The sequence below is a fragment of the Callionymus lyra genome, chromosome 2, assembly GCF_982586985.1.
Source record: "Callionymus lyra chromosome 2, fCalLyr1.hap1.1, whole genome shotgun sequence".
NCBI classification, from domain to species: Eukaryota; Metazoa; Chordata; class Actinopteri; order Syngnathiformes; family Callionymidae; genus Callionymus; species Callionymus lyra.
In genome coordinates this window covers 15,648,852-15,676,146 of record NC_141819.1, presented here as the reverse complement: position 1 = coordinate 15,676,146, position 27,295 = coordinate 15,648,852, and the positions used below count along the sequence as shown (strand labels likewise).

Below are 27,295 nucleotides of genomic sequence, written 5' to 3'. Positions count from 1 at the left end.
TTATATAAAAGAAAAGGTTGCATCTAAGTGACGTCATCAGCAGTCGACAGTGACGTCTCCAAAGCGAGTGCGTTCTGTGATCGGTCCGACCAAAGATCGGAACCGAGCATAATAAGGACGAGATGAAGGGACCAACCCAGTCTGTTGCCATGTTTCTGTCAGCTGTGCTCGCTTTGGGGACGGTGTCGGTTCTGGTACCGGTTTCTGCTTCTTCGGATGAGAGCAAAACTGTGGAGTTTAATGTGAAACCAGGCGGAGTCGTGCACTCGTTCTCCGAGAGTATCGTAAGTCGAGAGTCTCCTTCACGGTGTTATTTTAGACAGTATCGGTCAGTAGAACGTGTATCGGAATTAAGGTTTATTGTCGCTACAAAAAACTACAACTCGATGGAAATATTTGATGACGTCAGAACCAATCAGCGACTGCTACGTTGTTGCCACAGGGACGCCATTCATTGGCTCTTACACACTGCTGCGTCTGTTTCTATTTACTTTTTTTAATTGAATTTTTTTTTTTTTTACACGATGAATTACTAGTAATGTTTCAACGCGTTAGCTCTGTAATTTCGCGTATAATTATCTTTATTATAAAATAGTTTGAATATTTCCATAATATCTATTTTAAAATATAAATAACCCAATAATACAAATTTAACAATAAACCATTTCCGGAAGGAGACCTCCTGAGGGATCAATAGAGTTCTATCTATCTAATACTACAACTAATAATAATGATAATAATAATAATACCTGTGTGGTTACAGTGTAGTATATTATAGTATAGTATATACTATATAAATCATGTTTAAGAATTCTGAATTTGTCATTAACGCCTCATTTGTGCATTTTTACTTATTATGCTATATTATTTTAAATGCTTTATGAAACCCCCGCAACTTCTATTTTGCACATAAGATACACTTCATTTTGTTTCCAAACATCGTATGTTTACCGTACACCAACGTGACTTTAGATATATATATTAGATATTATCGTTTTTTAATCTAACTAGAGAGTTTGTTAGTCATTTACATTTTAATCTTACAAAATATCAATGTAAGATGTATCATTTGTTTGTATTGGACACATGTGTGTAAAGACACTTCATTTCACTATGATCAAGCTTTTATTTATTATTCTTATTTGACATTTGTGGGACAGTTTATACCTTTGTTAAGTTACTCCCTTTCCTTTATATATTATTATTATATATACAAAATTGCATTTTCTTGTGCTTTATGGGGAGAAAAATGAAAACGTAAAAGTTTAAAATAAATACTTATTCCATTTCTTTTTAGATTAATTTTACCTTTTAGATTGTCCTACAGTAAGATAGTACAGATGGTACCTGTCCCTGCTTCTTACTGAGAGGCTACATGTTTAATACCAGAAAAAATTGTCTCAAAAACCTCCTTAAAACAGACAAAGAACGATAGAATCTGTAGTTCCAACATAATCTTTTATTTTTATTTTATTTCCGGCAAGTGGCTGCTCTAAGCAAGTGCTGCGTCCACATGTCCTACAGGATTTACTTCCGATGAACAGAGAAATAATTTAATTACTTAAAACATCCCGTTTAAATCCTTGTTAATACTCAACAGGCCTGCCAGATGTTTAAGGGTGTTTGTCATCTGTCACCACTGTTTAATTTGGATTAAAATACTACAATTTGTCAGTAGAAACTGAGGTTCCTCTTCCTGTTGTTGTAACTGTAATGTCTTCACAGCGGGAGTACGAGTGCTCCTTCACGTATGCGTCTCAAGGAGGAACCAATGAGGTCCGTGTGCGGCTCTACACTTTCTACACTTTCTTATGTGTGACATTTGTGTGCTAACGTCTCTCTACACCTGTGCCAAACAGCAATGGCTGATGAGCGTCGGCCTCAGCGATGATGACAGGCTGTTTTCATGCTCCGTCTGGAGGTGAGACACACACAGACACACACAGAAACACACAGACACACACAGACACACACAGACACACACAGACACACACAGACACACACACACAAACGACACAAACGACACACTCCGCTCAGCTTCCAGCTCAGTGACCCTTTCAACCAGTGTGTCAGGAGTATAAATCACAGCCATCTGTTTCTGTCCCCCGTCTGTTTTAATTCATCCCATCACGACAGGGCGGACGACAGCTGAAATGAATCTGTGTCCGTGTCCAACCTTGTTGAGTTGTTTGTGTACCATATTTGTCACCGACTTTTTTTTTTTTCTCTTCCTCTCAGGCCTCAGGGAAAATCCTACTTGTACTTCAATCAGTTCAAAGTAGAGCTCAAAGGAACCAAACTTGAATATGCCAACGCTTATGTGAGTATGAAAGACTCATTTGGATTTAAAAAAGAACAGCAAATATATGTTTGCAGAGCCTGCTTTCAAATGAACCTTTAATAAATCATGTTTTCTTACATGACACAATGCTATATAAAACTGTAAAGTATAATAATTATCTTTATTTTCTGCCTAACACAAGGCCAAAACAATTACTAATGTGTTTTTGTTCTACAAAGATGTGTGTACCTCCCAATATCTGCCTTTTTATTGGTACTTCTAAGCCGTTCCCCCACAATGCCTTGCAATATTGAACAGACCTTACATCATATTCTTTGACTGTAATTATGCAGATCTGATGAGTTCAGAGTCACTATTATTTTTTTTATTATTATTCATTAATAATTCAACTCCAAATATAATTTCCCTCCAACTTTTCACTGAGTAGGTAAATCTTATTTAAATGCATGACCGTAATTATTTTTGTTTTAATGAAGCGTGAATTCAAATGAAAAGGGAAAAAAAAACCCTCAGTGTCAAGGCATAATTACGCTTGTTCATATCCTCATGAATAACATTTTTATTCTTCTGTCGTTAATTCTGTGTTTTCCAAACGATGGCTTTTTCTTATTCCATGTTTCCACTGGCTTATGTCGGTGTAATGTGGGCTTTAAAAATGAATTGGTTACCCCTGGTTTAGCTGTAAGAGTATTTTACAGGCACGAGGCATCTCTCTGAATTACTTGGCAACCAGGTGTTTTCCAGAGATGATGAAGTATAAGCACTTAAGAACATTATTAAAAAAATAAATCCTTCGTGATGCAAATGACTCTGAGATTAAAATCTCACGCATCAACTCCTCTGATCCAGTCTTTCTCTGATGCCGTTTAAGACGCCTACTCTAGGCTTTTAGAGTTTTTAATCTAAGCAAGGAATTATTACTTTTATTACAGCTTCCCAACAGGAGTCTCTGAACTGCATATTGTTGACATGGTCGCCATCATTTTATGAAATCACTCATTGGTGGCTTAGCTTAAAGCTGCATCGTGCTGTGGCAAAAATACTTGCTTATCAGTTTTATCTTGCCCTTTAAAGTATATACTTTATTGAATATTGTTTTGATTGTTTAGGTGCTTTGTGACCGTGGTCTGGAAAAGCGCTATACAAATAAAAATTACTTACTTAGTTGCTTAACTTCCATTAGCTGAGGTTTGCAAACAAGAGACCTAAAGTGACATTAGCTATTATAATAAGAAGTGTTGTTTCTCTGTAACTATGTTTGAAAAGTGCGAGGGCAAACGTGTTTGGGCTCCTCAGCTCTTTCTCCTGTTGCGTGATGAGTGGGAGCTGAGTCGGTGTCGGACAGCAGAAAAGCTCGCAGGACTTTAGTGCCTAACAAAGACAAACCGTTGTGTGTTTGCTCCCTTGATATCCCTCGCAGATGCTTCGTGCTTTTCTGTGCGCACCGAGATGAAAGCTTCTCCCAAACGCTGAATACATTTTCAAGTTTTTTTAAGGCGAGTCTGCATAAATGTCCCCGAAAATCAAAGTGAAACTCACAGATGATGAGCAGTTTTGCATAACCAGCAGCGAACAAAGACGCTGCCGTGTAGCTGTCGGGACGTTTCTGACCTGCAGGCTCAGTTTGATGCATCATACCTTTGTTTGTCTGGGGAAAAACTGGTTTACATTGAGAACTGTATATTTTATGTTGTGCACTTAAACAAACTCTACTGTTTAAATACACCAGGGGAGCAGACTTCACTTCTTATGTTAGGATTCTGTCGCTTCGTCCGACGATTGTTGCCGTTAATCTCCCGAATAAATGCTGTGCATGGCTGGTTACAAATAAATATATATATAAGTAGCCAAGCAAGAGGCCCGTGAAGTGATTAGGATAAGAGTAGCAGTCACGCTAATGTAATGGTGGGAAAAATAATGTAATGTAATTTTGCTTGTAGTGCAAGAAGTTTTAAAATGGAGTGGAGCAGGTTTTGATAATAAGATTGAAAGTCTGAAACCTGATTAGCTACTGATTAAAAGCTCCAATAAGCCATAGACGTGACCCTGGTCCAGAAAAGCGCTCTACAAATATTACTTTTACTTTTATATATTACGTTGTGAGATGATTCACACTTGTATTGAAGCTGGAGTCGAGCCTCAGATATAGATGGATGGATGGATGGATGGATGGATGGATGGATGGATACTTTATTGTTCCCCAGAGGAGAAATTAAATTGTCCAGCAGCAATATCACATCCAACCATACAAACATCCATAAATACATGTAAAAACAATCAAAATAAATGCATGAACACAATCGAATAAATAAATAGATACAATAAATACATGCAAACATATAATCAAACATAAATAAATAATTAAAAAGTTGCAGACAAAAAGTAAAAAGTGCATGTCAAGCACGAGGGTAAGTTCTATTGTAGCATCTTATGGCACAAAGTATGTCTTAAAACATTCCGTTCTGCAGTGCATGGAGAGGAGCCTGTTGCTGTGGTTACTCTTCTGAGCTGCCAAGATTATCTGATTCGAGGTCAACAAATAACAACAACACTGGATGGAAATTCAACTAAACTAGATCAACTAGATCATCAACATCTTAAAAAGTATAAAAGTTGAACTTATAGTCGAGTGTGCTCAAGGACATAAAGCCTAGAAAGATAAGTATATTTAACTGACAAGATGTCGTTATATAATGTTTATTAAATTATTTAAAGTTATGGACTATTTATGCTTTTTTTTCTGAATAAAAAGCCGTTTTGGTTCAACTATGAAATTTGTTTTATTTTTTATCAAAATCAAGTTTTCTGCTAAGAACAACAGGCTCAAATGTCAGGTTTAAAACCTCATATGGTGTAGGCGTTTACAGCAGCAATAAGGTCTGGGGAAAAAAAAACACTTTTATTTTTTGAATAAAGAGAAAATACCTTGTCTACAGCTTATCCAGGTATATTGTTCTCAACATGTTCCTACATAATAAGGTCACTGTGAGTTTTAAAGGTTATTTCATTATTATTTCATACAGTGTTCTAAACTTGAGACCCCCCCCCCCCATTTAGAATGTGTTCATTCCTTTTCATTCAGAAGAATTATAAAATGGTGGAAAGAATTACATTTTTTAATGCATTTTCAAAACCCAACACACGCATTTCACGTGCAGTATGTGATTCTGTACTTGCCTTTGTTGTACACTAGGTGGCCTAGAGATCAAATCTGACGAATGTATCTGAAGTACACAATTAATTCTCATTGCCGAGGATCGTCTTTTCTTTTTTGTTTGAATGAATACTTCAAAATATACCTTTTAATAATATTTCCCTCAGGTCTGGATGTCACTGTCAGACTGTAGAGAAGTGTTGCGTAACTGAAGGTTGTCTGCTGTTGACATTACATTCCAAATATAGAAACCTTGTTATGTGCAGTTTCTGCTTTTTTATATTATGGTACAAAAGATATTATGTAATTTATATCATATGTTTTGGTCTTTTTTATTGAATATGATAGAAAATATATGTCAAAACATAAGTTATTTTCCTGCTATAATCCCAGTTCATCTAAAAACATCTTCAATAGATATGGCTTTAAACAGTAATTTGAATATCAAAAAGCTAAAAAAAGAAAAGCTATAATAAAAATAGCCAAAGACATTTTATTCAAATGCTGGGGGCGTTTATACATGCGACCTGAATCTAGATTTTAGTGGATATTAAAATGTTTTGTGGTGCCTTTGAACTCATAATTTCATACACGTTTTTTAAACATTTTATTCATATTCTATTCTTTAGAAATAAAATATTAAATATGTATATCTTTTTAACAGTTTTAAATCGATCGATAAAGGATATACAATTTGTAATTGAATGGTATTTGTGTCAAATATCAGGCTTATCTTATATTATCAACTATTTTGTTCAGGATATTATTATGGGTACATTGACTTAGGTCGGGTTATTTAGTGCGTTTAAGATGAGAAAAGAAAACTTAAATATGTCAGAGGTTTTAGCATCACGACGTGATCAAATTGCTCTTTACTGAACCTGCTTCAGACTCTTGTCTCTGAGCAGCTGGCTCTCCTGTCAGCTGGTTCGCGATTCAGACATTCATTTACCAAATAATTTGCAGAGCGGAGATGTCTGTGAATATAAATGCTGCTCTTGTCTGAAAGGCGTCCTTGATCTAGCAGGGTTTAGTGAAGTAGCCCGTCATTATAGTTGTTCTGAGGAACCTGCCGCTGAAAATTGCTCAGTCGATCGTGATTAACGTCGACGTCGGATCCTGGGAAAAGTTAAATCGAGGCTTTACAACAACACAAAAAGTTGAGGAGTTTCCTAAGAGAGAGAAGTTTTTTCTCTACTGATTTTGAGGAGAATAAAAACACCTCCACTTGCAATTTTCTTCCTTTTCTTCTCATCTCCTTGACCGGTACTTTGTCGCCATGGAAACCTGTCATGTGCCACCGTTCATTTCAGCAAAATGGGCAAGTGAACAAAAAGACAATGCAATCAAGGAAATGTGAAAACTTTATTTCTGTCTCCCGGAAGGTTGATGTGAGAGCTCTTAAGTGAGTGGAGTCACTCGCTGGTGCCTGGGATGCGGTTGTCACGGCAGCGAAGGCAAATGTCTCTGCGTCCCCCAGCAAGGACAGGCCTGACACGCCGTCATTAGCGAGTGATTCCTGCAGCGGCCGCGCTGCGACCTGCGAGCGAGAGAGAGATACAGGGAAGGGGGAAAATAAAAAAAAAAAGGTTGCTAAATGAAATGACAAAGATACCAACAAAACACGCCCACAACTTTATCTCTTTGACCTTCTCCCACATCCTCAACGGTTGTTTGTTTGTCTCACTCTCTCTCTCTCTCTCTCTCCTCCGACAGTCGCAGACAGGACAGAGGGACGTCCCTCTGAAGCCTGAGGAGTTTACTGTGGGAGACTCCACAGGTGAGTGTCACTCCTGCACTCTTTAGTCATTCTCCTTCTCTCACTCACTCACTCCCTGCTGCTCTCTATAGCAGCTGTGAGTGGCTTTTTATTATTTTGTCCCCGAAGCATTAGACATTTTTCTTGTTCAGTTTCTGCACATACCCCCCCCCCCCCCGGGGGCTTCACTTCCACACTGATTAGCGTCGTTTGACAACAGCTCGCTCTGGACGACGATGTGCTCTGACTGCCTACCGTCTCCAGGAGGCTTAGAACCCAGACGCCGCCTCACACTCACACATGACACCACCTGGGGGAGACTTCCTGTTATGATTTATGAGGACACCAGGGACACACGGGAGTGGCGCCCGTGAAGGAGTGACGATGAACAAATTGGACATTAGTGTGACGCGTCGCATAATGACTTTACACAGTGGTCTGGATGTTTGCACTGATCACTCTGAGATGGTGACGACCAAAAATATAGATGTTGTCGTCGTTTGTCTTCACGTGTGGGACAGGTGTCTAAATTAAGATAATGCTGCTCTTAGAAGGACACATAATAAGGGATGCGTTTTTGCAAAAATCCAGCAATACGGTACAAATCACGATACAGGGGCAACGATACGATATATTTGTAGTATTGTCAAGTACTTGACTCTTGTGTTGCATAATTTACAGACCACATGACTCTTGATGAAGTCATAACCCCTTTCTTTTGTTTTGAAACCAAATTATCATACATACCAAATGTATCCTCTCATCCTCAGTCATCACCAAGATTTCATTGTTGGCTGCTGAGGACGTAATGTCTACTACCATCTAGTTTGGTTTCAACACAAAAATGAACAAAGGTGGTGAATATTTGCGTGTTGATTGTATATAGCAAATTGTTGTATTTTCTACACCCTTAATTGATGTATAACCATACAAGAACAAAAAGAAACTATGGTAAAAAATAAATATTATTTAAAAGCACAAAAAAGTATATATTTGTCATCGAAATTGCCATTTAATATATCAAAGCGGTATTTTTAAAAGAAAAAAACCCGCAATATTAAAGTAAATTTTTTTACTTATTTTCTTACACCTCTACTCATAATATAGTGTATTACAGGTTACTGCATTCAAGCCTGCATGTCACTTGAAAATGACTTTGGCAGTGGACAGTGGTCCACATGTACACCTGCTTGAAGATAAAATAAAATGAAATGTTAGAACTGATGGTCATAATGTTATGGCTTATTAGTGTTGGATATGAAGCAATAGGCACCATGAGTAACGACTTAACTGGGTCATAATATCAATGTGTCTCGTGCTGGGACAGATACTGTCGCACTTGTGTTGTTTGTGACTTTTAGATGGATAGACTTTATTAACTGTGATCTAGTTAGCAAGTTGCTAGCATTGTATCATTCTTTGCTGCTCATTACCTTATAGGGGTCGCAGGGGGGGGCTGGAGTCTATCGCAGATTCTATGGGCAAGAGGCGGGGGACACCCTGGACAGGACGCCATTCTGTCGCAGGACACACAAAGACACACAACCATTCACACACACACTCAAACCTATGGACAATTTCCCCGAGTTCCCAATCTACTTCTGTTTGTTTCTGGACTGTGGGAGGAAAGCGGAGTGCCCGGAGTAAACCCATGCAAGCTATAAACTCCAAGAAAGGTCACAAGTTTGCTCCCTCCTGACCTGGAATCGAAAACCGACAACCTTCTTGCTGTGAGGCGATCGCGCCGCCGTTCTATTAAAGATAATAGAAATGCTAATCGTTCTCCATCAAGGCTGGATGTTGAGAATGAAAGAGAGTAAAGTGAGCCAGGAACATTTGGCAGCCTCACACACACCGTGGTTTTTATAAGAATTTAAGTCACAAATCCCTTTTTTATATTCATCACCAGAAGGTAGAGTCGATTTTTGTCTCCGCCGATATTAACTTTGAAGCCGGAATTAGTGGGAAAAACTGCCGACTCTGCAGATTTATCTCCTGCCATTTTACAAATGTCTGACTCTCCTCTTCCACCTGCAGTCACACACAAGGACGGCAAGTTCAACGCTCAACTCTCCAAGCTGACGGCCATCGGGCGGACGCGCCACGACGAGCTGTAACCGTCCGGGCGACTCCCGATGAAGGACGGAGTCGGGAGAGTTCGGCTCCCGGGGCGACAGGCAAACATTTAAGTAGGATAATGACGGGGATGTGTCCTGGGAACACTTTAAATGTCAGCTCATTACATAAACTCTGAGTTGTGAACATTAAAAGTTCATCTGGGAATTTGCTACTTTGGCAACAGAAGACATTAACTGGGACTGAAATTCTTCCAGCAGAGAAAAGACCTTCCCGAGCCGCCCGGCAAATTAACAGAATAATCCATACGGGGCCGAGGATGTATGGAGGGTCGATGTGGGTGGGGGGGGGGTCGGGTGTAGATGGCATATTTAGAGCGGTGTGGGGCTTATCTATCTCCTTTAATCCACATGAAAGTGAGTAATCCTCGGTGTCATCACTCAAACAATTATTCTTTCCTGGAGCTCACGCTGTTCGCAGCGACTTCATCCCATTTTCTAAATAAATGATTCTTCTGATTGATCTTTCCCCGAGAACGCTTGTTGACTCTGTGCTGGCTTCAGAAGAGGATTTAGCGTCAGCACATGGGCGCGATTTTTAATGAATCTCGAGTCGACATCGACACCTCGGGGGTGGGTTTTTCCATCGGCGACAGTTTGGATTCAAGATGTTGAGCTTCGGTGGTCGACCAAGTTCACACCAAGTCAGACACACACACAGATCTGCATATGAAGATAATGTGACGCGATTTAAACTAATGAGCTTTTGAAATGAAGCTTATTCTGTAGACAAAACTAGACATTTCATTCAACTCTTGGCATCTTTAGTATTCTGATGTTCGGGTTATACTGTGTCCAGGTCTGATGATTTTGAAATGATGTTCTCCAAGCGCCGTTACAAATGGTGTCAGAAGTGGGATGGCAGTCGAGTGTCTCTATCCAGAGGTGTGATGGAGAAGCAACAGTCACAGTCTGTGATGGAGAACTGAGACGAAAGGTTCCTCTTACAGAAGACCTGGGAACGAGTGGTCACAGGACTGAGCGAAGGATGGAAAAAAAAGAAGTTTTAAGCCTTTATTTATTTCAACCTGCATGGAAAATAGTCGACCAGCGGATTATCTTTATTATGAAAGAGTCGACATGCTGTGTCTGCATCTGATCCTGGGTTAAGAGGCAGAACCTCTAGAATATTATTGAATTAATTTAGCTTTTTTTTTTTCTTTAAGTTAAACTAATAATTATAAATCATGCTGACTGCTACTTGTTTAATTTGTTACTTCTATTTAATTCATTCTTTGATAAGCTCTTAGTTTTTTGTTTTCAACATTGTGTTTATTAATTAAATACTCACACAAGCTGCATGCGAGATGGTAAACATTTGTCCCTAAAAGTTTTTCTTAAAGAAAATAAAGACCAATCAGCAAATTTAAGAAAACGATAGCTGGATGTGTAAAAGGTGTAAGAAAAGTAATTCATAAATCGGATGTTTTTCCTGGATAAAAGCTGGCAAAACCGTTTTATTTTTAACCGATGGAAAAAGTGGCGTCACACGAGTCAGCGTCTCAGACTGCATTTGATGACGGAGATGCCTTTACGAAGAGACGACTTCCGGAACTGACAAGAACTGGACTTTAAAAAGTGTATAAGGAGAAAACGAGAGCCACTTAGTGCAGCAGATGCTGATTATCTTGTTTATCGAAACCGCGGGTGGGAGAACGATTTGTAAATTGAGCTCGAAGAAAAACACTGAAAATAATGAGTGACATTTGTCCGTCTGAACTGTCGGAGCATTTAAAAACCTAGTCAAGTTCTCTCACATGTTTCTGGTCTGTGGTCGACGCCGCAGAACCTCAGAGAAAACCCCAAGACAAGCACAGCGAATATGCAAACTCCACAGAGAACACTCCCAGTGGGATTTGAACCCTCTTATTTTGAGGTAGAAAAACTAACCGCCGCGCCGCCGTCCTGCCCTTGTCGGAGCCGAGGCCTGAAATCTGCTTCGACATCATTTGTTGAGGCATTTTAAGGTTCGTCTCCTGTTCCACACATCCATCTCCCTCAAATAAACCCAGAAGCAACTCTTGATCTGCGACTCGTACCTTGTTTGTCGGGGCGTGAGGGTCACTCTCTGGGTCGAGGGGATACAGGAGGGGGCGGGGCTTGTTTCCCTCTGAGGCCCCAACAGGAAGTGAGGTCGTCCGAGTGCCAAATCTTTAAAAAAAAAAAGCAGGTTGTTAGATTGTTTTCATTATAAAGAGCCGTCGATCGCGAGGTAATGATTTGTCGTGGGTGACTCGCTCAAGAAACCGTCGCCGAGAATTCCATCTTGTTGTGTCAGTCATAATCTGATTGAACCTCCCACAGCCTCGTTAAAAGAAGAGCATGAAACGAGCAGAGATTGGACGGCGTGTGAAGAGGCATTAAATATTCCCGACGCTGTCAGGCTGAGGCTGACATGCTTTTTTGTTTGTGAGTGTGTGTGTGTGTGTGCGTGACATTTCTGTGAAAAATCGGTGACTTTACTGCCGAGTTTCGACTTCATACAAACTCAGATTCAATCTTTTTCAGCCACGGACGGATCTTTGCAGATGTAATCTGTGCTCCTGGTTCTGACTGTTCAAAACTTGATCTTAACCTGAGAAAAATATTGAAATGAATATTCATTCAACCTTTGGGTTCGTCAGAACTGCAAGTAAAGACTTCAAGAACTATCACATAATTACACGTTTTACAGGTTGTTAACAGTCCAACTACTTTATTGCTATGTTAGTGAATAAATCTTTCCATAAATTACACATATTTATCTTATGTCATAGGAGGTCTGGAGCTAATCTCTGCTGAGGGTAAAGAGGCGAGAGACACCCTGATGATGAATGTTGGATTGATAGATGGATGGATGGATGGGTAAAGTGATGGATAATGGATAGATGAAGTGATAGATGGATGGATGGATGGATGAAGTGATGGATGGATAAAGTGATAGATGAATAATGGATATATGAAGTGATAGATGGATGGATGTGGATGAATGTTGGATTGATGGATGGATGGATAGATAGATTCATACATGGAGAGATGGATGATGGATGGATATGGATGATAGACTGATTGATAGATGCATGGATAATGGATAGATGAAGTGATAGATGGATGGATGGATGGATGAAGTGATGGATAATGGATAGATGAAGTGATGGATGGATGGATGGATGGATGAAGTGATGGATAATGGATAGATGAAGTGATGGATGGATAAAGTGATAGATGAATAATGGATATATGAAGTGATAGATGGATGGATGGATAGATGAAGTGATAGATGGATGGATAGATTAAGTGATAGATGGATGGATGGAGGAAGTGATAGACAGATAGATGGATTAATAGATGGATGGATGGAGGGATAGATGATGGATGGATGGCCCACAAATATAACTTATCGTTTGTAGTTATAATTGTGATTGACAATCAAATATTTGGTCAGACCTCAATTAAAGTACTTCAAAAATCCGAGGTTTAATCAGGTTTGATTCACTATAATTGGTTGTCCCAGCATGCATTGCAGGAGTAGTAACCTACTGTTTTTTGTTACCTTTAATGATGTAATATTTCCATTTCATCATGTTTCTTCTCATGTAATAAAAGTCATACTTGAAAAAATGTTCTTTTATTTTACTGAACTGGTTTGATGCGACTGAACCTCCTGCAGTGATGAAAACACAGAGCAAGTATTTCACGGCTTCAAGAACGTCGTGACAGCGTTGCGTCAGTCGAGCCGTACAAGAGACCATCAGAAATCCCAGCGGTTGGTTTTCAAAACCCTGATGTCGTCCAGCAACACTCGTCAGGTCAACCTTTCTTCTCTTAAACCTTCCATCAACAAGGTTCTCCAGGCGGATAAATGTTTCACCAGATAAATCCCCTCCATTGTTTTATCTTGAGTTCCAGAGATCTTTGCTGGGAGGATCCTCTTTAATCCAGCGCTACGTATGGGGGACGTATATGATGTTGATCTTTGGGGCTTATAGAGATATATAGTCCAGGGATTTACTGCTGTTATGTTAAGCCAGGAAGGAAACTGGTTAATCTTGCAGAAGAGCTTTGGTGGAACATGGCTGAGGAACCTAAAGCTAAATGTTTGATGGAGCAGCAGCACTTTGAACAAGCACATCATGTAAACGCCCAGAACCTCCCACTCTCTCCCATCGGGGCGGACGGACTCCCCGGCGAGCGATGAGTCCGAAGCGAACAGGAAATTTCTCCCAGGATCGCTCGCACGTTAAACACATCACATCTGCCGTCGGTGCAGATGTTTACGGGCAGATTAACCCACTCAAGGTCACTTTCACTGGTCCAGGTTTGCACGACGTCACGTGATATCAAGATGAACTATTGACAGAAGTATTACTATAAAACTTTTTTAAGGTATTTGTTGATGAAAACTACTTTGGTAAAAATACTTTCTGATATAAAGGTTTTTTGGGAGGTATTATTGACCAATTCTAATTTATTGAACTCACTTTATCAGATATATATATAGAGATATATATATATATATCTTTATGAATAACTATTTGAATCAAACTGGCTTTGGTTAGAATCCTGATATTCCAATACAGTAGATTCAGCTAATTATGGTCAATCCTTAAATATTACAAAGGTATAATATTTATAACAATTGAATATTGTTTTGATTGTTTAAGAATAATATTTAAAATTCTATGTAAACTAGACACACGTAAACATGTACACCACTTGCAATTCGTTATCCATCCATCCATCCATCCATCCATCCATCCATCCATCCATCCATCCATCCATCCATCCATCCATCCATCCATCCATCCATCCATCCATCCATCCATTCATCCATCCATCCATCCATCCAACTCGTATTATTTTTCTACATGCATTTACCTGTATTCTTGACATCAGTTTAAGTCGCGTTGATAGTAATGTGCTCAGTGAGACAGCAGGTGGCAGTAACACTTCAGAACTTTGTTCAGCAACACAAGCGAGGAAGAATCAAAGCTTCCGCTTCACCACAGAGAGTGACAACCATCCATTTTTCTACCTTATTGGGGATCGTGGCGGGGATGGAGTCTATCCCAGTTTCTTCGGGTGAGAGGCGGGGGACACCCTGGACAGGATGCCGGTCTTTCGCACGACACACAGAGACACACAACCATTCACACACACGCTCATATCTACGGACAATTTCCCCAAGTTCTCAATCAACCTCTGTATGTTTTTGGACTGTGGGAGGAAACCAGAGTGCCCGGAGTAAACCCACAGCACCGTGCAGCCTGTAAATAGTATTATTATTGTGAAATAATGTTCTAACGTAGTATCCTGATGTAAACTACACACACTCATTTACACCCCTCGCGATTCATTCTCACACATTTTAAAGTTCTACATTTACTTTATGTGTATACTTTGATATTACTTTGTAATAGCGTTGATAGCAATTACCTCAATGAGACAGTAGGTGGCAGTAACACTTCAGAACTTTGTGAGAGAGGAAGAATCGAAGCTTGTGCTTCACCACAGAGAGTGACAACCAACCCTTAAACGTCAGCCCTTCCTTTTTATCAATATTACCCTAAAAAAAACCCAAAAGAAATAAGTTTATCTGCTTTTACTGCTAGTTCAGTATTTTGTTAGCAAACAGATACACATGGTGATCACATGACCTTTGTGTTGGAGGTTAAAATGTGGAGTAAATTTAAGTAAATAATAAAGTAATTAAATTAAATAATGAATAAAGTTAATAATGAATCCTTCATAAAAAAAATGTATCTGTTTTTTGATTTTGTCTCAGACTTAAAGTTACAAATTAATTTTGAATAAATAGCAGAACTAAAGCAAAGATAAATGACGAAATAAAGATCTTTAAGAAGTAACATTTAGATGATAATATTCTTTAAAAAGTACAGCATAAAATTGTCAGTGAGTCGTCGTGATCAGATTCATAGTCTTACTACACGATGATAAACGCGGTGACGGGTCCAGATCGAGGCGCCGCACTGAAGTGTAAATATAATGTAAATGTAGTCTTTCATGTACGTCACGTGTCACACAGGTTCAAACCCCGCTGGAGACCAGCAGTGACTTCCCTCGGCTGAGCTCCGGCATCAATTTACCGAGCGTCTCTCGCGCTGCATCTCTTGACATTTGGAAAAGGAACAGATGGAGATTGTGACCGGGTCGCTCGGACCAGAGGCGGCGGAGTAGATAGGATTTCTGAAACACCAGGGGCCCGGTGAAGGATCCGACGAGTGGCCAGCTGCCCCCCCGCCCACCAACCGACCCCCCGCCTCTCTTGACGTGTCGGGTCAAAGCTGCTCACTTTCCTGCAGCCGGGCCTACATAAGAGCTGCTCTGTGTTCACTCTCGAGCAGAAGCTGAAGCTCCACGACGATGATCTTCTCCTTAAGCTAAACCTCTTCCCTGCATAATTCCTGCTCGACTGAGATCCCACACTTCGGTACCATCGACCCAGACCCTCTCGCCGGCAGTCGTACTCACCGTTGGTTCCGTCTACGACGAGGGTCCTCCTCACGCTCGTGGCCGGTTTCCTCCGAGACGTTCCTTCTCTCGGGACCACCACGTCCTCACACTGTGGTCGAGAGAAGTCTTCTCTTCTCGGGGTACGGGGGAGCCTTACGGGGCTCCTTGTCGGAGAGCCGGTGGTGCGGGTACGGCGGGGGTCTCCGACCTCTGCGGCCAGGCGGCGCTTTTTTGGCGTCCTGCGGGGTGGGGGGCGGTCTCTGGGCCGGCCCCGCCGAGCGGGATCGTCTTTGCCGGTCCAAGGTTTGTGCGGCGTGTGTGGGCGGGCAGCTGGTGGATGGACCTCTGGGGGAGTCTTGGGGGGTCTCTACGATGACAGACGGGGTGAGGGTGGGGGGTGGAGGAGGTCTCGGAGGGGAGGACGGGCTCAGGACGATGGAGGGCGACGCCTCGGGGGAGTGAGGCCGGGAATGGAGGTTCACCGTCAGGGGGGAAAGTCCCGGCGTGGGGGGCCGCACGGGGAGGCTTCTTTGGGTGGACTCTTGAGGTGGATTTTTCAATTTCGAGGGGTGCGGGAGCGTTCTCCCCATTCTGGGCGACCCCCCGACACGACAGGTGAAGCGAAGACCCTGACTCCGGTCCAGGGACAGTCCGGAGGGACAGGCCAGGGCGCGGGGCGGAGAAAGGTTCCGGGTGAAGTCACGTCTCCTGAGGGCGGTCGCGGGTCTCGGTTCGGGCCCTCGGGGGCACGCCGTCTCCTCGCCCGAGCTGCTGTCGCCGCCGCCCGGCCACGCCCGCTCCTCCTCGGGCACGTCGATGGAGGCGGTGAGGTCGTCGATCTGCTGGACCACCTGGAAGACGCAAAGAAACAGCTGAACATGGAGCCGACGTCACGTATTCAGGTCAACCTTCAAATCCTTTTGTTTTTTTTTCATGATTACCGAGCGGAGCGACGCGCAAACTGGAATTGTCTTTTGGAAATTGAAGATGGTATCGGCCGCATGTGGAGGCGAAGCGGAAATAATTTACAGCCACGTTTTCGAAATCACTGACCAGACAATTTTAGTGTTTGAGCGTCAGTTGGACTGAACTGGTTCGACTCTTCGGCTACAGAACGTTCAGGATCAAATGATTGAAGCACGACTGTTGGTATTTGCAAAATAGACAAAACAACAACAATCTTTACAGTCAGATGAAAAAAAAACAAGAAAATAATGAAGAAGTTATTATTATAATAAAAAAAAAAGAAAAATACTGTGCATTGCATGAGCTCTCGTTCATGATTATTTATACGATACACTCAATCAAACGAAAACAACTTTAATGATTCAATGATTGTTTCGCAGGGTCGTACCTGCTTTACTTTTTTATAAAGTTTTGCAATTAAGTTGTGAAAAATACAGCGATATCTACCAAACATCATTTCAATCGACTTCAATTAAACTTACAAGTCTAAGTTGAAACTGTGCTGAAGACGTTTCATCAGAACCTTAAGTAAGTAAAGTAAGTCATTAGTATTCATAGAGTGTTTTTCCAGACCAGGGTCACGAAGCGCTTAAACGATGAAAACAATACTCAATGAAATATATGCTTAAAAGGTCAAGACAACACCGAGACAAACACAAGAGTCTCGGAAATGAATTAAGTGGAAATAACTTTGAAAAGATTAAGAATCTCAGAGTTTCTGATGATGTAATGTTTTCAAACTTTGAAACAGGATCTAACTGGATGAACAATTCAGATTATATTCATTATTGCAGAAACAATCAGACTTTTATGAGATGTTTTGACTAACAATAATTAAAAAAAAACAATATATATATCGGCTGAATTATGCTTTCACTTAAACGTTAAGTAGTCTTGCCTGATCTTATCAACATCAGTTAACGTTCCCAGTTGTGTTGTCTTCGTGTCTTTTCGGTGAATTGGTTGAGTTCTGTGTTTTTAAGTCAAGAACGAATCCATCAAAACCTTCTTTTTTTTTTCTTCTTCAACAGAACAGCAACTGTCTTCAAACAACAACCATTAATCTGTATGAATTAATGCTGAGCCTTAAAGATAATAAGATAACATAAGAAATCAATGGACAAGAAACTCTCACGCTAAAGAAAAACAACTTCAAGTCCAAACAGTCTGCGACGTGTTGGACATAAAACAAACAGAGCACATACTTGTGGATATAAAATAAATCAAGGATCTGCAGGTTGTAGAGAATCTGTAATCTGGGATAATCCTGACGTTACCTCGACCACACGCGTGTGACTTGAATCTTCAAGAACCGAAACGATCTGCTTGAACAAACAGATTCAGCGTCTTTTTCTTCTTCTTCCGTCTCCTCTTCCTGCCTCGACCGACGGATGATTTAAGAACCTCATGACTCACGCCTTCCATCAGAGTCCACCCATGAATCCAGCATGACATCAACAATGTCCTGGTCTGTGTAAAGTCATTTTAAAATCCCTGATTCCATTCACTGGTTCATCCTTCACTTCCCCTCCATCCATCATCAGGAGGTCTGACCTACACCGTCGGACTTCTCCAACTCCAACTCAAGACTCTCCTGCCTTTGATGTTCTTAAGGTTCTTTTTTACAAGGTTTGCCTTAGAACCGGTACCATCTCTTAGATCTTCCATCATCTCAGATCACAGCCTCCCATCCTTCCCTGTGTGTGTGAAGACAACAAATAAAAACTAATCTCTTCAGGAATTGAACCTGAGAATGTAATATTTGAAGTGTACCACCTTATTGAACCAAACAGGAAACAATCATCTCCAGGAACATCTACACAACGTCTCCCAGGTTCTGTGTCGATTCATTAAGATGCCGAGTCGTCTGCAATAAAATACATTCTTTCTGATGTGGACACGTTTGCAACATCAAACAAAATAATTGAAGCGAGATAAAAGGCAACACTCCTAGCAAAAGCTGCATTTGAAAGTAAGATTTAAGGCCACGGAAGAAAAAAGAACGACACAGAAGTGAGGAATAGTTTTCGATGTTATGTTCTGGTTCTGTATTAAAGAAAATCAAACTTCTTCCATTGTGAGGTTCATCTTTTCCAGAGCCATATTTATTTCTACTCTTAATGACTCTGAGGGACATTATAGGACATCAAAAAACACAATTTTAAATTGATTTATTTGTTGTTTTTTTTATAGCGTCAGTTACACTTTAACATGTCTTTTAACACATGATAGAACATGTAATTATAGATATATATATTTTTCCACGTTAATGTAAAGGACATTTTATTAGTCAACCTACTCATAACACTCTGTAAATTCTAAAAATTAAAATACATTTTTTGTCAAATTAAATATTGAAGTCTTCCTCTCCAAGATGCAGTAAGTCTCTCATCATGACCATGTTTTCAACTTATTACTTTATAAAGTTCTCCCCCGTCTGAAATCTAGGCGAACGAGAGGTTACGAGAGCGGAGTCCATTATGACATACGGTGTTTTCCGGACTATAAGTCGCTCCGGAGTACAAGTCGCACCAGCCATAAAATGCATAATAAAGAAGGAAAAAACATTTATAAGTCGCACTGGAGTATAAGTCGCATTTTTGGGGGTAATTTATTTGATTAAATCCAACACCAAGAACAGACATGTCATCTTGAAAGGCAATTTAAAATAAGAATAGAATAGAGGCAACAACAGGCTGAATAATTGTACGGTATGTTACGTTACACGACACAACTGAGAACATGCCTGGTATGTTAACATAACATATTAAGAGTTATTCAGATAACTATAGCATAAATAACATGCTAAGAAGTTTACCAAACCATCCGTGTAACTCAAAATAACTAAAATCCAATGAAATCTTCATCCTCGGTGTCACTTTTAAACAACTCCGCTAACTCCTGAGGTAGAAGATGCGGCGCTTCCTCTTCTACGTCGAAATTATCAACACAGGCCTACAGCGCCCTCTTGCGGTTTATTGTGAAAATAACATGTGAAATGATATACCGGTAATAATGTGTTAATAATTTCATACATAAGTCGCTCCTGAGTATAAGTCGCACCCCTGGCCAAACTATGAAAAAAACGTATAGTCCGGAAAATACGGTAATAATGGCTTCACCCCTCCCTCCAGCCAGCTGTAATCGCCCGCGCTTTGTTTATACAACAAGTCCTTAGGAGGTGGAACATAGAAACATAGAAAACTGGATCCAAACCTCCACCCTTCCACCTCCATCGACCACATTTATCCACCAAGTCATTTGCACATGTCGAGATTCTACAGTGACTTTAATCCCAGCGGAGCTCTGCAGCTTCACAGGAGATTCCGAGGGTTTGACCTTCTCAGGATAAGCGAACCCAGATGAGCGTACGACAAAAAGACACAATATTCATTACCGAGAACGTCGGTGAAATCCTTGTCATCACAATATTCTCCGAGATTATGAGAAAATATTGGGATTTAAATTGTACTTAAACACGTTAGTGGCGAGTCAGAGTCGGCTCACATCAGCACACATTTATTTAAATGCATGCAGCACCGGGAAGGCATTAGTGTCCGTGCTACACACACACACACACACACACACACCCGAGTGGGATGGAGAGATTGGAGGAAATTACACTGGGGAAAATGTTTGACCGATCTCTCCACCTGCTCGGCGAGCGCAGATAAATCCGTGGCCCCTGCTGGACGGGATGAGTTATTGTTTAGTTCTCCGTGTTCAACAACATCCTGCTGATGTGGAAGGATGACCTGCTTTTTGTGGCCCGTTAGTGGAGGCGCTGCCTGGCACTTTGAAGTTCGCCTCGCGCACGGCTGCTGACTTTGGCTGCTTGTTAATGTCAGGAATCACTGGAGATAAAAGAGCCGAGGACCCGCGACTCAGGCTGCGACTCTCTGGAGGGTTTATTAAAAAACTCGCTTTCTGACCCCTTTAGGTCCTCGTGTCGCACGTTTGTTTTCGGGGTGCTTGATGTTAGCGACATGTCCACGTGTGGCCCTATGATGGCTCCTATCTGGACGACTTGTTTTTTAAAGAATAGTGGTCCCCAATCCCTGGTCCGGGGACTGGTACCTGTCCGTGTATCATTTGTTTCTGGTCCGCACAGAAAGAAGCAGACTATTACTGTTAAAGGTGTTTGTTTTTTTTTTTTAAAAAAAGGTCATTTTCTCTGAAGTTACACGTCAAGATACTTATTTCAGTCAAGTTTACTCAACAAATAAACTGTTAACTATTGTTAAAAATGTTTTTATATGAAGGTCCGTGAATATAACCCCAACGTTAAATGGGTCTGTGGTTCTAAAAAGGTTTGCGACCCCTTTCTAGTACATTTATTTCTGTCTTAAACTTAATTTCTAATATTTTTTTAATGTAATTTAATACACATGTATTTATTCATGAAATATTTGTATCTAATTTAATTATGATTAAATCTAATTCTTATGTGTAAATAAAGACTCTTACTCAATATTTATTCTCTTGTATTATGAATTAAATCCCAATTTACAATTTTTTTTAATGGTTATACTGTTCTCCAAAAATTATACATCTCATATCATAATCTTTAAACTATTTATAACCTAAGTTAATTATCTCAAGTCGAATTTAAAATATCTCTAGTGAGGTTGAAAACAATAAATACATTCATTGATTGTTTTTATTGTGATCAATCGACGAGTAACTCCTGTGTACCATGAGACTAACATGGAATATTGGTCCGAACAGTGTCATAACTATTGATGCATATGAAGTAAATTTGATTATATTTTCGACCTTCACTTGTATCTGACATTTATTTCAACAAGATATTCAAGAAAACAACAACAACATTCATGATCTGTCATCGTCCTAAACTTGTTTGAGCGACAATTGTCCGGCGACAGTGAACTTTTGATTTCAAACGTTTGGTAAAGCAGAAATATTAGTCCTTATTTTTACCCGCAAAAAAAAAAAAATCAATTCAAGGATTTAAAAATGGCTCGACTGGTGAGAAGACTTGGCCGTGATCTCTCCGGAATGTTATGAATATTACATTTCAAAGACAATTTCTTCTACTCAGGTAAACTTTTCAACAGGTTTATTAGGAGTGAACAGAACAGTTTCTAGGCTAAAACATAAAAAAATAAAGAAGAAATCAACTAATTCCTCTTTGTTTAAACCTCCCTCTGTGTCTGCAGTGGTCAGTTTCTAACCAGAATATAAATAAGTAAGTAAGTAAGTAATTTTTATTTGTATAGCGCTTTTCCAGACCAGGGTCACAAAGCGCTTAAACAATCAAGATAAAACTGATAACACAACAGGAGTTACAGAAAATCAAGGAAAAGCCTGAACAAATAAGAATGTCTTAAGATGTTTCTTGAAAGAGTCACTAGACTCAGGAACTAGGAACTTCAGGAACCATCAGTAGATTCTGATCCACAGACCTCAGAGCCCGAGCTGGGGTGTAAGGCTGGATCAGATCACTGATGTAAGGAGGAGCCTGACCATGAATAGATCTGAAAGTAAATATGGAGATAACTGACTTCAAGTAAAAGTTAAAGATGCTTCTTATTGGTTTAGGTTTAATTTTCCCAGGTAAAAATCCGACTTGATTCCGTCCCAACAAATCCCCTCTTGAACTCAAATTAATAAATTAATATGGTCTGTTGCTATGAAAACAGGTTCGTAGTTCTTCAAAGTTGTCCCTTCTTTAGTCAAAGTTCAACTTCAACACATCGTGTTACAAGTGAATCCCGTGAACTCTCGGGTCATAATGTAAGTTTTTAAAAACCCGACTTCTTCACGCTCCTGTTGAATGATCTTCTAATTCACTGGAGACTAATTGCTGCCAACACTTCACAAGCTCTCACCTCCTGCATTAGTAGAATCTGATGTGCGAAGATTACCTGGCACCAAGACAAAATGCTTCTTCTGCACTTTCCCTGGGTTATTCTTCTTCTCAGCAGTTATCCTAAATAGATTTAGCACCTTATCGCCTTCTCCAGCTCCGTCTCTTGATTGTGTTTTGCTCACTGATGTCGTAAACGCCGCGACTAAATGTAGTAGAAATGATTTCACGCTGCTCAGCCTTCGTTACTTATTTAAGAATGGGGGCTGCGGCGGAAAAACCAAAGCCAGGCTTTTGAAATAAATATGAACTTCTGGGTTTCGATTACCAGCGTTGCAGGATGACGGGGGTCATCGGCTTCAACTGTGACCGCAGAGATCTTTTTTTTTTATTCGTCTGAATGAGGAGGCGACTCCGGGACGTAAATGGATTATGAAAAGCGTCGGACGTTCTCCAGCTGCGCCGCCAGCAGAACGTGTCCACGAGGAGGCAGCGATGGGAGAACAGAGGATGAAACTGTATCGACTGATGTCATGCCGACACATCATCTCGGAGCTCGAACCAACAAACCTTTGAATTAGCCTGCATGGATCAGAGGGGGGCGGGGCTTAATCATCTTAATGATCTTAATCTTCTACATATTTTAGAGGGTTATCTAATATTAATGAGGATTTAAATGAAGGGGTAGTAAGAGCGAGGGTTGGAATTAGAATTGAAACTAGGGTTTAAGGTTGGGATTAGAAGAAAAGAAAAAAAAGGCTTTAGGATTAAGGCCGGGTCTTAATTTAGAATAAGGTTTAGGATTAAATTAGGATCAGAATTATGGTAACGATTACTGTAAAACTAAAACAAGGGTTAGGATCAGGATTATATTTAGGATTACGTGAAGGATTATGTGAAGGATCAGGATTAGAATTACGACTATGGTTAGGATTACCATTAGGGTCAGGGTTAACAATTAGGTTTAAGACTAGAACAAGGGTTATATTTATAATAAGGATAAGAATTATGGTTAACATTAAAAATAAGGTTAGGGTTACAACTAGGATTGACACTAGAACAGGAGTTAGGATTAGGAAAACGGTTTGGGTTAGGGTTATGATTAGAGTTAGTGTTAGGATTAGGATTAGGATTAGAATTAGAATTAGAATTAGAATTAGAATTAGAATTAGAATTAGGATTAGGATTAGGATTAGGATTAGAATCAGGATAAGGATCATGATTAGGATTTGAATTATTGTTAGGTTTAGAATTACAGTCAGGGCTACAATTAGGATTGACACTAGAACAAGAGTTAGGATTAGGGTTAAGATTAGGGTTAGGATTAAAATTAGGATCTGAATTATGGTAAGGGTAAGAATCAGGATAAGTATCATGATTAGGATTGGAATTATTGTTAGGATTAGAATTACAGTCAAGGTTAAAATGAGGTTTGACACTAGAACAAGAGTTAGGATTAGGAATTGGGTTAGGGTTAATATTATGGTTAGGGTTATGATTAGGATTAGGATCTGGATTATAGTAAGGGTAAGAATCAGGATAAGGATCATGATTAGGATTATAATTATTGTAAGGATTAGAATTACAGTCAGGGTTACAACTAGGATTGACATTAGAAAGGGGTTGGGATTAGATTTAGGGTTAGAGTTACAATTATGATTGAGGCCAGAACATGGGTTAGGATTTTCGAAAACAGTCCTTACTATTGACGGATTGTTTTTAAATGTGAATCTTGTTCAAATGATTTTCATTTCTTCAGACAGTATGCAGAGGAATGAAGAGTGTGTGGGTGGACGGAGGAACTTTCTTCCAAAAGGTGAGACGCACCATTAATGAGATGGATAAGACACAACTTTGTACAATTGAAAAATGAACAAAGATGTATCTTACCTCTTTCATTTCCTGCTGAACACTCCTCAGTGCTGTCAAAACCTGCTCCAGATTAACCATCACCCTCTTGATCTGGTCTCGCACCACTTTCACCTCGCACCCAGGTTTTTGTCTCTCAGTGCCGGTGTTGGGTTTGCTCCATGTTTGGTTTGGGGCCGTGATGTGCTGTGAACTGAGTCTGGGTTTTCTCGGTCCCCGGACGGTCGTGGTGAAGCCCAGGCCTCTCTGGTGAACCTCCGTGGAAAACAGAACTCCGCTCAGCGGGCCGTTGAAAACCTCCACGGGCGGATCCCTTAGCACCGTCAAGTCTCTTTGGCTGTGTGAGGTCCGGCTGATGGTGCTGAAGCTGGACTTGACCCGGTGCTGCCGGTCCAGTAATCCCTGAGAGTCCGGGCTCAACCAGCTGGATGAATGCAGGTCTCTTTGGTGAAGAGTGTGACTGGAGTAGTCCCACACTTTCCTCCTTCTGTCCTCCATGCACACCACAACAGGTGCACTACACTCGGTCTCCTCGCCAAGTGGCGATGGAGGGGGCGGCACCAGTGGGCCGTATTTCCTGATTGTGTTCCTGTCATGCTGGACGATGCTCAGGTGGTTGCCGGGGTCCCTTTCTAAAGCCTGGTTGCCGGGTTTAGACGCGGCGCTGGTATCCACCTCCTCCCTTTTCGGATCAGGGTTCAGGTCCGTATCCTTCGCGGGGCTCCCCCCCCTCTGCTTCCCGAGACCCCCCGGCAGAATGTGATGCCCCCTGAGCACCACCGGCAGCATCCTCGACATCCCGATGCCATTGCAACGACTCTCCGCCTTCTTCAGCTTCTTCCCCTGCAGGGAGAAGATGCCGATCCCCCTGGGTTTCTCCGGCGGGGTCACGCTGTTGGGGAGCTCCGACGACTTGGATTTGTGAGCCCCGTTGTTGAGCCCCAGGTCGCTGCCGTGGTGGGGCTTCAGTGTGTTGCGCAGCCACGGGATGAACTGTGGCGGCTTGAAGCCTCGGTGCTCCCCGGGCGCTCTGCTGTCAGTGAACATGGTGACGGACGATGTCCAGCAGCATCACCGAGCGGAGTAAAAAAAAAAAAAAGGAACAGGAGGAGAACGCAGCTTTTCCTCGTGAACCGCCTCCTACTTTTTTCCATCAACGCCAGACTCTCGCCGGTGAATCTGGAATCTCTGCAGCCTCCCTCTCCGGGTGTTTCCAAAACTTTTATCCGCACATGCCCAACTCACCCCTGCATCCTGCTGAAGGTTTTTGGGATTCATCACTCTGTTCCCTTTCGTCTTTTCTTCGCCGGCGTGGCGGTGCCTTCGCCGCTACCACTGCTGAAGTGCCCCCACGCCGGGCTCCTCGTCGTCTGCCTGCGTCTCTCTCCGGTTCAGCGGCGAAGGAGGTTTCCTGTCTCTACATCTCTCTCTCTCTCTCGTCCTCCCGCCTCTTCCCCCCGCACTGCGCTGCACTGCTGCCTCCCATCCTTTCTTCCTCCCACACTCCCCTCTTTAGAGCTCTAACTCCACATCCTCTGCCTCCTTGTTACCCTCCGCCGTCATCCGAGGAGACCCCTCTTCTGTCATTGCCACTCTTTTCCTACTCTCGTCTTTTCATCGCTCCCTCACCCAGTTGAACTTCAATCAAGGCAGCGGCAAATATTAATCCCCGGTTAGCCAGTGCACAGGGCCACGTGACTCCCCCCCCCTACACTGGCTCCTCTTTTTCATCTGATTACTCCTTCCTCGGCTCAGCCCCTTCACAATTAAATGCTGCTTACGATACCAGAGGGGGTTTAAAAAGTGTAGAGGATGGCAGCGGAAAGAGGGAAGAGTGGAGGTGGTGGTGGTGGTGGGGTGGGCAGAGAGTAGGGGGGCATAATTGCGACCTACAAGACCAGAGATCAGCAGTTTGATAGGAACTATAAGCTGCCCGGCTGCAAACATCTGGCTGCGTGTGGCTCGGCTTATTCTGTCGCTTTACATCCCGGTTGTTCCTTTCACTTCTGAAAAACTTCACATTTGTTCCAATTACACGGGGACAGCTGCTATATTTGGGGCTCCTTTTTTTTTTTTTCCAAATGAAAATTGTACATTTCATGTGTCTGACAAGTCCGTAGATGCCTTCTTGATGCCTCAGTCTCCGGGTCTTTTTTTTGGCAGATGCACAAAAAAAAGAAAACCCTGACAGTTTTGTTTTCACGCTGCAGACAGAGAGTCAAAAGCATCTGTCAGGGGTTGACAGTCAGCAGACGCGTCAGTGTCCTGTTAGGAATACGACATCATGCCGTTTTTTCATCGTCCTGGGACAGGTGGGAGATGATTGTTTGTAGCTGTAATCTGCATGGATAAGAAGATTCCCGCCTTCCAACGCGGCCCGGGTCTCGCTGCCCCGACCGATGCCCGGCTGGTCTGGATAAAGAAGAGGAAAAACAATGAAGAGTAATAGAGCAGCGTCCCATAATCCACCAGAGCCCCTCGGTCGGCACGACACGCCGTCTCTCTCACAAAGCCAGTGGTTATTATCAGGAGGCTTTTTTTCTGCGTTTCAAAGTTGAAAAAGGTTTGGAATAAGAAAGTTCAATTACAGGACAATTTGACTGTGAAACTCTGGTCTCACGATGAACGATTATGGCTAATGTGGCCGACTTACTGATGAGTGAAGGGTTGGCTGCTGTCTCCGTGGTCATCAAAAGGCAATTTGGTGAAACTCATTGTGGCGCAAAAAAAAAAAAAAAGACGGCTACGCCATACTGTTGAGTTGGCAGCAAGAATAAGACTCTTGTACTAGGGGTCCCAGAGGGGCCGTGGCAAGTTTAGAGGGGAA

At 41.5% G+C, this 27,295-nt stretch overlaps 2 protein-coding genes across 2 annotated transcripts; one reads left to right on the top strand and one right to left on the bottom strand.

Annotated features, from left to right (window-relative positions):
* Positions 1-57: 57 nt before the first annotated feature.
* On the top strand, positions 58-9,827 carry mydgf (myeloid-derived growth factor). The gene is made up of 6 exons (XM_087783678.1): positions 58-284; positions 1,726-1,776; positions 1,860-1,921; positions 2,239-2,320; positions 7,173-7,236; positions 9,253-9,827. The coding sequence occupies exons 1-6, from the start codon at positions 123-125 to the stop codon at positions 9,330-9,332; spliced, it is 501 nt and encodes a 166-aa protein (XP_087639804.1). The 5' UTR covers positions 58-122; the 3' UTR covers positions 9,333-9,827.
* On the bottom strand, positions 6,805-25,806 carry LOC148085462 (uncharacterized). The gene is made up of 4 exons (XM_087783677.1): positions 24,490-25,806; positions 15,822-16,654; positions 11,390-11,501; positions 6,805-6,996 (listed from the first exon to the last, which is right to left on the bottom strand). The coding sequence occupies exons 1-2, from the start codon at positions 25,513-25,515 to the stop codon at positions 15,908-15,910; spliced, it is 1,773 nt and encodes a 590-aa protein (XP_087639803.1). The 5' UTR covers positions 25,516-25,806; the 3' UTR covers positions 6,805-6,996; positions 11,390-11,501; positions 15,822-15,907.
* Positions 25,807-27,295: the final 1,489 nt, after the last annotated feature.

Coding starts and splice junctions, on each gene's coding strand:
- mydgf (XM_087783678.1), top strand. CDS start 123: ATGAAGGGACCAACCCAGTCTGTTGCCATGTTTCTGTCAGCTGTGCTC. Junction 1,922..2,238: donor TTTTCATGCTCCGTCTGGAG/GTGAGACACACA, acceptor TCTTCCTCTCAG/GCCTCAGGGAAAATCCTACT. Junction 2,321..7,172: donor TTGAATATGCCAACGCTTAT/GTGAGTATGAAA, acceptor CTCCTCCGACAG/TCGCAGACAGGACAGAGGGA.
- LOC148085462 (XM_087783677.1), bottom strand. CDS start 25,515: ATGTTCACTGACAGCAGAGCGCCCGGGGAGCACCGAGGCTTCAAGCCG. Junction 16,655..24,489: donor TTCAGCAGGAAATGAAAGAG/GTAAGATACATC, acceptor TGCGTCTTCCAG/GTGGTCCAGCAGATCGACGA.